Source organism: Dama dama, chromosome 30 (genome assembly GCF_033118175.1).
Source record: "Dama dama isolate Ldn47 chromosome 30, ASM3311817v1, whole genome shotgun sequence".
NCBI lineage: Eukaryota > Metazoa > Chordata > Mammalia > Artiodactyla > Cervidae > Dama > Dama dama.
The window spans coordinates 36,513,236-36,525,694 of NC_083710.1; the positions used below are offsets into that span (position 1 = coordinate 36,513,236).

The 12,459-nt window shown below is 43.5% G+C and overlaps 1 protein-coding gene across 3 annotated transcripts; it reads left to right on the top strand.

The window, feature by feature from the left end:
- Positions 1–576: 576 nt before the first annotated feature.
- RNF6 (ring finger protein 6) lies at positions 577–10,898 on the top strand. 3 transcript variants are annotated; one of them, XM_061133041.1, is made up of 5 exons: positions 577–777; positions 1,431–1,513; positions 4,063–4,273; positions 5,356–5,451; positions 8,076–10,898. In XM_061133041.1, exons 3-5 carry the CDS (start codon positions 4,081–4,083, stop codon positions 9,797–9,799), a joined length of 2,013 nt encoding a protein of 670 aa, XP_060989024.1. In that variant the 5' UTR covers positions 577–777; positions 1,431–1,513; positions 4,063–4,080; the 3' UTR covers positions 9,800–10,898. The 3 variants fall into 3 exon arrangements, with proteins under 3 accessions (XP_060989024.1, XP_060989025.1, XP_060989026.1); XM_061133042.1 differs by lacking the exon at positions 577–777 and adding an exon at positions 897–999; XM_061133043.1 differs by lacking the exon at positions 577–777 and adding an exon at positions 1,113–1,137.
- The last annotated feature ends 1,561 nt before the right edge of the window (positions 10,899–12,459 follow it).

The window sequence follows — 12,459 nt, forward strand, 5'->3', positions numbered from 1 at the left end:
CCAAGCTCACACCGGCTTGTTACCCAGGAGCTCAGCGTGATGGCGGGGATCGACGAGCGGCTCCCCAGTTAAGGCCATGAATGAATGAATGAGCTGAAGAATCACAGCAGTGTGAGCACCCGCGCAGTGACTGAGTCTTCTGGACCGTAGGGAAGTCGGGGAGCCCCTACCAAGCTGAGCAGGGACTCAAGAGTTTAACGAGTGGTGTGAGGCGAGTCTGGAAAGCGTCACATCTCAGAAATAAAACCAGAGGCACGACTGTGGGTAGAGTTTCAACGCGCCTTCCTAGCGGGAAGGTGAAGCAACAGGAGTAAAAGCACTCGAGAGTTGACGAGGGCTGGCAATTTCCGACAAGCGATACGGGAAAGCGGCTGGGTGTTGAGCTACGCGGTACCCAGGCGATCCAGGGATAGGAGCCGACAGCTGGGCTTCATGCCAACCGGGGAGAGCGGCCCAGAGACCGCCGGCGCCGAGGGCCGGAACGCTGGACACCGCCTCCCGGGCTCCGCCGGACGCGGTTTCCGGTCGCACCGGCGTGCGCCCCGCAGCGGTGGAGCGAGCATCTCCAGTCGCGCAGGGCGTGGCCCGGCCGTCCCGCCTCCTGAGGAGGCTGGACAGTCCCGCGGCACAGCAGGAGGCCTCTCCTCAGCAGACGCCCACAGAGGGCAGCGGCCTCCAGAGGCGTGGATGCGAGCCCCGCCCGCCGTCGGGTCACAGCCTCCGGGACGCACGCTTCTCTCCCGGCAGCTGAAGGGAAGCGGACCGAACGCCGGCGAGGTGAGCTCCTAGGAACTCTCCAGGCCTCCCGCGAACTTCCGGGAGACACCGCCCCCCCACCCCACCGCCTCGAGCCCCGCCTCTGCTCTGATTGGCTACCCGCGTGCCCGCTGCACCGCCCTGGCCGGTGATTGGCTCTGAGGCGCAGTCTGTCAGCCGCCACCCTCGGGAATCTGGGTCGCCATGGGAAGCGTTCGTTACTCGGGGACGGCTTGGGAAGAGGTTGGTGGGGCCCCCTGAGTTCGTTTGTTTATTGTTCTGGGGACCCTATCTCCGGCGCGCGCTTCCGTCGCAACGGCCAGGAGAGGATCCGGTATCGGAGGCGGAGGGCAGGGGTGGCGAGAAAGTGAAGGTTGAGAAGTGAGTCCGAGGCCCCCAAGCCCGGCCGCCTCCGAGAAGGAGCCGGGTGGGAAGGAAGGGCCTGAGAGAGGAGCTATCACTCTGGGAGAGGCCTAGTTTCTGCTGCGGGGGAGGGCGGCGGGGGTTCATGACCTAGTTGTTCGGGCATCCTCATTTTCTAGGTGAGTTTCTCCACAGAATTGACTGGAGATTTTTGCCTCGGCTTTGCAGCCGAGTTTGGAGACGGCTAGCCCGTTTCCTCGCCTTCCCAGAGGCCTTAGACTGAATTCATTCACTCTCTTTTACCGCTTCAGATGAGCAGCCGTCAAAAAAAGCACAAACAATGGAAAGACGGATACCACTGCGATTGTTAAAAGCATGTTGAAAGGAAAATAAGGTATTCACTTGGATTTAATTGTGTTTAATTGTACGAGAGAATTACCTTTTTGAGGAGAAGCTCAAAAGTTTTGAACAATACTAATTTAGTTTGGTCTTGTGACAGGTTTCAAATTTTTTTAATCGTTTAATATACAAAACTCACATTACTGCCGTACCTACCAGATACGCTCTTTGCTAATGATGGGCTAGTCCTGACCATGCTGAACATGAAGAGAAATGGGGAACTTTTGATAATGTTCATTTGCATATGATTACATGGTGCTACAGACCTTTTAAAAATGACGTTATCACTGTTTAAAAAAAAACTTGTAATTTAATGTTAGACTGTGTGTGAGATTGGATAGTAGCTAATTCTTAAAATAAGTTACACTCGTAGGCTAATTTCACTTTGTTATTAAAGTACAAATTCGTTGTTTGTTGCTCAGTTGCTCAGTCATGTCGGACTCTTCTGCGACCCCGTGGACTGTAGCCCACCAGGTTCCTCTGACCATGAGGTTTCCCAGGCTAGAATACTGGAGTGGGTTGCCATTCCCCACCCAGCGATCGCACTGGAGTCTCCTGCATTGGCAGGCAGTTCTTTACCACTGAGCCACTGGGGAAACCCAAAATATCAATAGTTTGCTTGCTAGACACTGAGTCATTGTTACAATAGTTGCTTCACTACCCCCCTAGTCATTTGACCCTCTAGCTTCTATTAAGTTATATGCTGTCTTATACATATCTGTTAGTGACATACTGGAAATTGTCAAGGAATGGTTTATTTATTTTTTTTTCTATTTATTTTTATTAGTTGGAGGCTAATTACTTTACATTATTGTAGTGGTTTTTGTCATACATTGACATGAATCAGCCATGGAGTTACATGTATTCCCCATCCTGATCTCCCCTCCCACCTCCCTCTCCACCCCATCCCTCTGGGTCTTCCCAGTGCACCAGGCCCGGGCACTTGTCTCATGCATCCAACCTGGGCTGGTGATCTGTTTCACCCTAGATAATATACATGTTTTGGTGCTGTTCTCGCGAAACATCCCACCCTCCCCTTCTCCCACAGAGTCCAAAAGTCTATTCTGTACATCTGTGTCTCTTTTTCTGTTTTGCATATAGGGTTATCGTTACCATCTTTCTAAATTCCATATGTATGTGTTAGTATGCTGTATTGGTCTTTATCTTTCTGGCTTACTTCACTCTGTATAATGGGCTCCAGTTTCACCCATCTCATTAGAACTGATTCAAATGAATTCTTTTTAATGGCTGAGTAATATTCCATGGTGTATATGTACCAAGGAATGGTTTATTTCAGCCACATGTATGCATGCTAAATTGCTTCAGTGATGTTTGACTCTGTGTGACCCTATGGACTGTAGCCCACCAGGCTCCTCTGTCCATGGGATTCTCCAGAACCCACACTCAGGAATACTGGAGTGGGTTGCCATGCCCTCCTCCAGGAACCTTCCTGACCCAGAGATTGAACCTGTGTCTCCTACATCTCCTGCATTGGCAGGCAGATTCTTTACCACTGGCATCACTCAGGAATCCCCATTCAGCCACAGAACACCCAAATTAGCTCTTGAAGTTAGACCTGGGCCCTACCCTGGAAAATTCTGACCTGGATTGGGGATGAACTCTGGATATCTGTATTCTGATAAATTTCCTCAAGTGAGTTTGATATGCATTCCCAGTTGAGAACTGAAGCTTTAACGACTTAGATGTGTTTAAGAAATTTTAAGATATTTATGAAATAAATAATTCCTCCCTTGATTTCCTTATGGTTTAAAAGTAAATTTCTCAGGAATGACATTTCAGGATAATCCAAAAGCAGTGTTTGCCTCGGCAAGGTCAGGGAGTTTGACTGGCACTCAGCAGCCTCTGGACTAACCACTCCAATCTTAGGAACAAGGTTCTTATGGAGAGGCACAAAAGCTCTGATGTGCTTGCAGGATCCCCAGAGCTGTGCATGTAGTATTGTCTCCTGTGAGGTGTAAGAGAGGTCAACTCCAGGTCTGTTCAGCTAACTTATTTTTACTTCAACAAAATGCAAAGAGGGTAATGTTACATTTATGAACTTTATTTTGGAAAGAAAACCCCTACTGGAAATAAATGTAAATGATACCCTCCCAATACCCAGTAGTCCTTTGCTTATTAAGTAAAGACTGTGCATAATTCAACGTTAAAATCTGTATGCCAACATGAAGTATTCGGATATTTGGAATATATTAGACCAACTTTACAAGAGAGTCAAAGAGGTAAAAAGTGAGATGATCACTTTGGTTTTCAAGTTTGAGAAATGTGTGGTGAAACCAAATCCATTCTAACTTCAAGGACAGCTTTCGGCAAAGCAGTAGGCCCAGTTGTGTTGGACTGCCTAGGAGCAGTTGGTATTGATACTTATTTTACATGTAAGATTTTCACTGCAAGACTTGGCATATGAAGTATTTGAGTACTGGGCAGATTTTTAAAATGAAAATGAAAAAACCAAGTTAAACATGAAGCCATGTGTTTAGTCAGTCCATGACTAATACCTTGAATTTGTGTTTGTTGTTTGAACAGAAAGCCAGGAGTCTCAGCATGAATCGATCTAGATCTCAATCAGATGATGGTGGTGAAGAAACCTCATCCCAAGACCAGCATCACCAAGAAAATGAGAGAAGGTGGCAGCAAGAGCGTCTTCACAGAGAAGAAGCCTATTACCAGTTTATCAACAATCTCAATGATGAAGATTACCGGCTGATGAGAGACCATAATCTTTTAGGCACTCCTGGTAAGGGATAGGTAAAAGAGAAAATACCTTTTTCAGCATTATTAAAAGTTTCAGCGTTAGGAGGGGTTTTTACCCCCATCTTCCCTGTTCCAAAATACACTGTACTGTTTTGGTGACTTCAAGAGCTTTGTAACATAACAACATAGAAAAATCACTGGCATACTTCTGTATGTCATAAGTAGGTTAATATTGGGGCTTCCCTGGTGGCTCAGCAGTAGAGACTCCACCTGCCAATGCAGGAGATTCACTTTGATCCTTGGTCAGGAAGATCCCTGGAGGAGGAAGTGGCAGCCCAATCCAGTATTCTTGCCTGGGAAATCCCAAGGCCAGAGGAGCCTAGTGGGCTACAGTCCATGGGCTTACAAGAGTCAGACATGACTTAGCGACTAAACAAGAATATTGAATATATAGCACTGTTATACAAGTGTCAAACAAACCAACTGGTTCATGTACATGATAGTGTTCAGTATTTACATATGTGGTCCTATTTCTCTTAAGTCATATTTGTACAAATACTATTCGTTTCAAACCTGATTCTAACTCATTTGAGGTGTTACTGTTTATTTATTTAGTTGAACTAATAACTCCCCCAAAGTCAGACGTGCTCCATGATTTTTTTACAAATTAATTTCACAATGAACTGGTTGAAACTTGCAGGTTTGTATGTAATATATTTGTATGTTGCATATTTGCATACTATATATAGGATTACCCATATAATGAACTAGGTAAAATTCAAGTAAAGATTTGAAGTTTTCTCTAGAAATATGCCCCTCTTAATTTCTTTTTACCTCTGACAGAAATCTACAGAATTATAGCCTATGGGTTCCTAAGTATATCAGCTGGGAGCACTTTATTAATGATTCAAATTAAATCTTATTTTAAATAAAACATTAATAAATGAAACAACCAAAATGATGTGTATTTGCATCAGGTAAACAGTTTTTACTGTCTTCAGTTTACAGAATTGAAAACAGTAGAATGTCTTTCACAGATTGCTAAAGATTAGTCTGACCATAAGTTTTCATAAAACTTAGTAATTAAAAAATTTGGATTTCAGTGAGCATTTTTCTGTTTTTTAGGAGAAATAACATCAGAAGAATTACAACAGCGGTTAGATGGTGTCAAGGAACAAATAGCATCTCAGCCTGACTTGAGAAATGGGACAAATGCCAGAGGTACTATGGACTCCTTTCCATAAGGAACAGGTTTGAATGGAGTAATTGCAGACATGAGCTTCCAGGACCTTGTCTGACGTTGGTTTTTAGTGTTTTTCAGATTTAACGTGATACTCATTCAGGGAATATTTATATATAAATTATATGCTATGCAGTACAGTTTGACAGTACAGGACAGAGGTTGCATATAAAGATGTCTTATACACCCGTTGCCTTCAGGAGCTCCTGTGTATGAAGTAGTATATTAATTGCCAGCAGAATTCTTTTTAATTTTAGAATGTACGGACTAGTTTTTATATTTAATATAACTGAGCTTAGCTTTTAAAAAGTTATATAGAACAACACAGAAAGACTGAGTCAGGGAAACCTGTTTGTTGCTTTGCTGTGTTTTTGTGTTTGTTGTATCATTTTACTGAAAAGACACTAAGTCATAATAGAAGTTCTTATAAACAAATTGCTTGTAAAAAAAAAAATTCAAACTAAACAGAAGTGTATAGAATTAAAAGTAAAGCATTAAGGTCCACCCTACCACTTCCTTCCCCACAAGTATTTGTTAGTAGTAGTTTCACATATTATATCAAGATCATGGTATAAATTAGGGTGAAGACTATTAAAAACCCCAAGGGCATTGGCTCGGGAAGATATAAGTTTACTCCTCTTTCATGTTAACAGTCCAGGGCAGACACGCTTTACTCCATAAAGCCTCTTGGGACCCACCCAGCCAGCAGAGTGGTTCTACAACTGTGCTGTCCACACAGTGCAGTAGCTACTGGCCACATGGGCCTATTTGAATTTAATAAAATTGAAAACTCAGTTCCTCAAGTCATATTAGCCACATTAAGGCGTTTAATAGTCCCATGTGGCCAACGGTTTCTGTATCAGACAGCACAGAGACAGAGCACCTCTACTATTGCAGAAAGGTTTACTGGACATCGACTGCTGCTGCTCTGGGGTGTGCCCTTCATGATCAAGCTAAGTCACCACCACATCTAGGTTCCAACTGGCAGTTCTAGGTCCAGAGGGAGGCGTAGGCACCTGCCTGAAAATGAGCTCTCTCCCTTCCAACTCCACTTCTGTTGATGAGAACTCAGTCCTGTGAACACCCTGCTTGCCAGGCTGCTCCCAGGACCGTCACAGTGCATTTACAGTGGAAGAAGGGACCACAGATTTTGTGAGATACGAGTGACCTCTTTCATGCATCATCATCACTACATCCTAGTAATTTAAGAAGTGGCATTTAGAATGAGTTAATGTTTACCTGCTCTTTACTCATATCTCTTTGCAAATTAAAATGGGAAGTGGATATTAACTCTTGTTTTCTTTACATTGATATAGGCAGATTGTACTGTATGAGTCTAGCTGGTAAGACTGGTCCTTTGAGATAATGTTTTAATGAAAATGTACTCATCACAAATGAAATAGCTTATATTTTTAGAATATGGCTAAAGTTGCTTATTTTACTGATAATCAGCAGCTGATTAACAGGTTTAACTTTAATAAAGAACATTTTTTATGAGAGATTGCAGTAATGAAATAAAAGCAGTCCCATTTAATAACTGTTTTTGAGTAGAAGAGACTTTAAGGGTAAAGTCTGTGTAGTTAATATGCATTACAATGCCTTTCATTGAGTTTTGTACTTTAATAACCCACTGGTTAAAAACAGAAAATGTAAGCTTCCCACAGTAGCACTGTCATAGTCAAAGAAGTTTATCAGGGGCACAGTTATTTCTAAATTGATTCATTCAGCAGTACTAATTGAGAGTCTGATTTCTACCAAATAGAATAGAGGTTGGGGATTTTAACAGTGAACAAAATAAGACAAAACTTGTTTGTTTTCATGCAGCTCACATTCTAAATGAACAGAAAATGTATTTTATTGTATTATATATAATGGCTAACATTTATTGAGTGCTTTCTCAGATATTCTATCATGCCAGATGTTATATTAATCATATACCATGTCTTCTTTTATCCTCATGATGATCCCCTGACATCTATTCTATTATTATCTCAAATTTACAGATAAGGATATAGCCATAGAGAACTGAATTAAATGCTTAAAATTGCCTTTCTTTACATAAAGACATATGGTTCTAATATTTTACTCATAAAGCCACAGTTCTTGAGCTATATGTTTTTGGCAGTTTCTAAGAAACAAGATTCTTAAGGTTACCAAAATACCTAGTTGTAAAAAACAGTTACCTTTCCCAAAAGGATTCTACAAATTCAAGTGAATTATCTATGTTTTGTTGCTATGTTTTATTAATATTGCCATATGAATAAAGCAGTTTAAATGTACAGTTTTGGTAATGGTTATAGTTTTCATTTGCCTTAATATTTTGCCAATAATAGGCCTATAGAAAGCAAGAGTTAAGACTTCTTCACCCCTCTGCACAAATATTATTTAAAATTTTATAATGTTAATTCACACTGTGTATTCTAGTATGTTTGTAGTATACACCTTTCTTTTAGAAAGTTCATTTTCTTTTTGGCTGTTTTTCATTCATTCAAATGCACAGATGTTCTTAAATATAATTTAATAAAAACTATCTTACAAGCTTTCAATGAAAATCTAAAGATAGATTTCAGGAATTGATGTTAAGGTGATTTGGTTTGCTTTCCAGACTCAGGAATCCCTCAAGAGAGTTCGAATGAAGATTCTCTGCTGGAGTGGCTGAACACCTTTCTTCGCACAGGAAATGCAACTCGAAGTGGGCAGAATGGGAACCAGACCTGGAGAGCCGTGAGTCGAACCAACCCGCACAGTGGAGAGTTTCGGTTTAGTCTGGAAATCCACATCAACCACGAGAACAGAGGATTTGAAATGGATGGCGAAGACTCTGCGGGCATGCCCTTCTCAGATGTCAGCCAAGATCAGGCTGCAGATGGGCGCCAGAGACCAAGCAGTCCTGTGGCCAGGCGAACCAGGAGCCAGGCTGCAGGGAATCTCAGCCACGGTGCCCGCATTCCCAGGATGCGCCTTGGCTCTGGGGGGCGGAGCTCAGCTGAAGGCTCTCTGTCTCCATTGCGAAGACTAAGAAATGGAATTGGGGGTGCATCTGTCAGTCCTGGACCTGGTGCTCCCCTCACTCATCTCAGCACCCCATCAGGTGGGAGTGAACTCAGGCAGAGGGAAGGGCAGCGGTTTGGAGCGGCCCATGTCTGGGAAAATGGGGCCAGAACCAACGTCACAGTAAGGAATACAAACCAAAGACTAGAGCCCATAAGACTAAGGTCTACTTTCAGGAGTCGGAGCCGGTCGCCGATTCAGCGGCCCAGTGGCACAGTTTACCATAATTCACAAAGAGAGAGCCGGCCTTCCCAGCAGAGCACCAGGCGGTCTGTCAGGAGGAGAGGGGTAACCCGGGTCTTCCTGGAGCAGGACCCAGAAGGCAGAGGGGCCGCGTCCTCGTTCTTCTCCAACTCCAGGCTCGTGTCCAGAATCACGGTGGAAGAGGAAGAGGAGGAGGAGCTCAGCAGGCTGCCCGCGGCTGTGCGGCGACACCCGACCATCACCCTGGACCTGCAGGTGAGGAGGATTCGTCCCGGAGAGAGCAGCGACCGCGACAGCATCGCCAACAGGACTCGGTCTCGGGTGGGGCTGGCGGAGAACCGGATCTCCTTGGAGAGAAACAGCGGGGGCTTCCACCGCAGCATCTCACGCCAGGAGCGCTCGGGGATGCGCACCTACGTGAGCACCATCACCGTGCCGCTGCGCAGAGTGTCTGAGCACGAGCTTGTCGAGCCGTCCTCCGCGGCGCTGCGATCAATCCTAAGGCAGATTATGACTGGCTTTGGTGAGCTGAGTTCTCTCATGGAGGCCGAGTCAGAGTCAGAGGCACAGAATGATGGGCCGCACGGGCCGGCGCTGCGCTCAGACGCGGGTTCCCCCGGTGGGGCCACCGGCCCTCCCCTGGGAGGAGCCCCCTGGGGCCGACTGGCCCACGTGGAGCTCACCCCGCCTCATACACTAGCCAGCGACCCCATGGCGGGCCGGGCTGCGCGGAGTTCAGGTAACTTAGTGGAGACGGGAACACTACCCATTCTTCGCCTCGCTCACTTCTTCCTGCTTAACGAGGGGGACGATGATGACCCTACGCGTGGTTTAACCAAAGAGCAGATCGACAATCTCTCCACCCGGAACTACGAGCACAGCGGTGCGGACGGCGAGCCGGGCAAGGCCTGCAGTGTATGCATCAGCGACTACGTGGCCGGAAACAAGCTCAGGCAGTTACCCTGCATGCACGAGTTCCACATCCACTGCATCGACCGATGGCTCTCCGAGAACTGCACCTGCCCCGTCTGCCGGCAACCTGTCTTAGGGTCCGGCCTAGCCAACAGTGGGTGACGCCCTGAGTCCCTCAGAAGCACACCACCGTGGAGCTGTGTTCAGGCATTGTTTTCTTGAATCATTTGTGATGCGCTTACCAGGATGAAAAATAGCAGATAATTATAGTTTGAACTATTTTTTTTGTGTGCTTTTTTAACTTGTTAAAAAGAGTAAATTTATAGAAAGTTTAAAATGCAAATGTTAAATTATCCTAAAGTACAGAATAGTTAATATTCCTAGAACCAAATAACCTTTAAATATTTTTATTTTGGTAATTTTGTTCATGCTAAGCACTTTTGTATCTGCACAGTTCAGTAGGTTACAAGTCAGTATTTGTCCGAAAAGTCCTGCAGGGTTTTGCTTGGACTTTCAGGTCCCATAGGCTTCATACTGTGTCCAGACATTGGTGTCTAAATAAGCCTTCCTTTAACTTTTCATTTTAAGGACAGTGTCTTCATGAGAGAGTCCCTGGCTGAATGTTTGCTCAATGCACTTAAGTTACTTGAAATGTTAAATTTATTATGCAGCACTTAAATTTAATATGTGTATATATAGGTATATAATTTTAAGGTTAAAATATTCAGTCTGAAAACTACTGGTTTGGTTCTTATTTTAAGCTGTTGGGCTATTACTGCATATGGCACAATATTTAATATTTGCAGGATCATCTCTGGGAGGAAGTGGATTAAGATATTTAAAAATAGAGATAATTTATGAAGCGTTTCTGACAATCTTACTAGACAGCAAGCAATATATAACACTGAACAAGTATTTTTTTTCAGAAATGGAACATGGACATTTTAGAGCATAGAGGTTATTTGAGTTCTGCCTTTTCATGACTTTTTTGAAAGTGCAAACCATTTTTTGGATTAAATTAAGTAAAATGTACAACATGCATGGTTTCTCAAATTTAGTTTAAAATCTTAAAAAAAAAAAAAACTGTAAAGAATCAAATGCATAGATACTATGTTAAGTTTACTTGGAGGCCAAAAAAACTCTAAATAAAACAATGACAACAAAAGTTAAGAGAATGTAGAATTTATACAAACACAAAGTATGCATTGAAGATCTGTTTCTATCAATAAATATTAAAACATGTCAACTATTCTCTGTTGGTCCACTGTGGTTTATTCACTGAAAGAAATAGATATTTCGCATCAGCTGGATGCCAGGCACTGTTACAGGTGTCAAGGATTCCATAGAGGAGAGACAGAGTCCCTCTCCTCATGCGAAAGACATATTTGCTCTTAGAAATGGAAACTTGGTTAATAAAATGAGTTACTGTTCTGACTTTCATGTTTGTTCATATCATTAATAAGTGACAGTTTCCTGTGGTGACACTGCTTGGACAAAATCACAAGAACAAGTACCTCAAGGCCAATTCTGTGAGATTGAGGTATATCTCAAGACTTTGTTTTCCTTTCCACTTAGCGATTAAATGCATTTTGTTCAGTAAGATACATGAACAGACGTTAGGAAGAGTATTTCACACCTGGAGTGAAAAGTTTATGTAAAGGTAGTAACTTTGGAGTAAATGGTTTATGTAGGGCGTGCACACATGGGACATGGGACTCAGAAATTGGATCTGAAGACTTTAAATACCAGACGTAAGGACTTTTTACTTTACAAACTTGAGGTGTCTCTTGCTAAATTACATTGGCGAAGGGTGGGATCATTTTTCATGTTTTGGGAAGATTGGTGTGGTGCTGAGTGCAGTGGAGTGGAAAAAGATTGGAAGCAAAAAGTCAATAAAGGAACAATTGCTGTAAATTTTTACTACCAATTATCATCATCATCACCAGTTATTATCTAACCCAGGGTAATGGCATTGAAACTGGAAAGAAAGGGCAGAAAAATACTGGGGAAAAAAAGACATTATTTCGTTGTTTCTTGTTCACTGTGAAGAGGTGGAAGGTCATCGGTAAAGCATCTCTGAAGGCAGGAGGGAGGACACGTTATAAGCTTGGCCAGTGTAGACATTTACCTGAAACAAAACTGTGTTCACGTATCTGTCCCACTCATTTGAGTGTGAACATTTGACCCCAATATGACAAGAGACTATGGGCTTCCTAGGTGGTGATAGGGGTAAAGAATCTGCCTGCCAATACGGGAGACTCAAGAGTCTCAGTTTCGATCCCTGGGTCAGGAAGATCCCATGGAGAAGAAAATGGCAACCCACTCCAGTGTTCTTGCTGGAGAATCCCAAGGACAGAGGAGCCTGGTGGGCTACAGTCCATGGGGCCACAAAGAGACACAACTGAGCACACACACACACATAACAAGAGACTAAATCCAGCAGTTACTGCTCAGATGAAATTTTCCTTAGGAAGTTCTAGCTCCCTGTTCTGATGAATTCGGAAAATCAAGAAAACAAAGAAATGGGGAAATGAACAAAGCAGGGGTCAGGGAGAAATGAGAGCGCATAGATCCTCGGTGCTTTGCAAGTTGTGGGAGGACCTGCATGCAGAGAGATCCCAGGTAGGCACTGGATGTGAAATTCGATGGTGGGTAGTATGGAAAATTCCATGAAAGCAGCAGGAATGCCTAATGAGTGGTAAATTGGTATCCTAGTTGGGAACAAAGAAGTGTTTAATAATTTCATTAATCTTCCAGTAAACAAGTCCCATGACAAATACAAAGGCTCATTATCTATTTATAGCATCTACTCAGAAAGGATT

Excerpts from the sequence above, each read along its gene's own strand:
- RNF6 (XM_061133041.1), top strand. The coding sequence starts at position 4,081 with ATGAATCGATCTAGATCTCAATCAGATGATGGTGGTGAAGAAACCTCA. Across the intron at positions 4,274-5,355 it reads TAATCTTTTAGGCACTCCTG|GAGAAATAACATCAGAAGAA; the intron begins GTAAGGGATAGG and ends TCTGTTTTTTAG. Across the intron at positions 5,452-8,075 it reads AAATGGGACAAATGCCAGAG|ACTCAGGAATCCCTCAAGAG; the intron begins GTACTATGGACT and ends TTTGCTTTCCAG.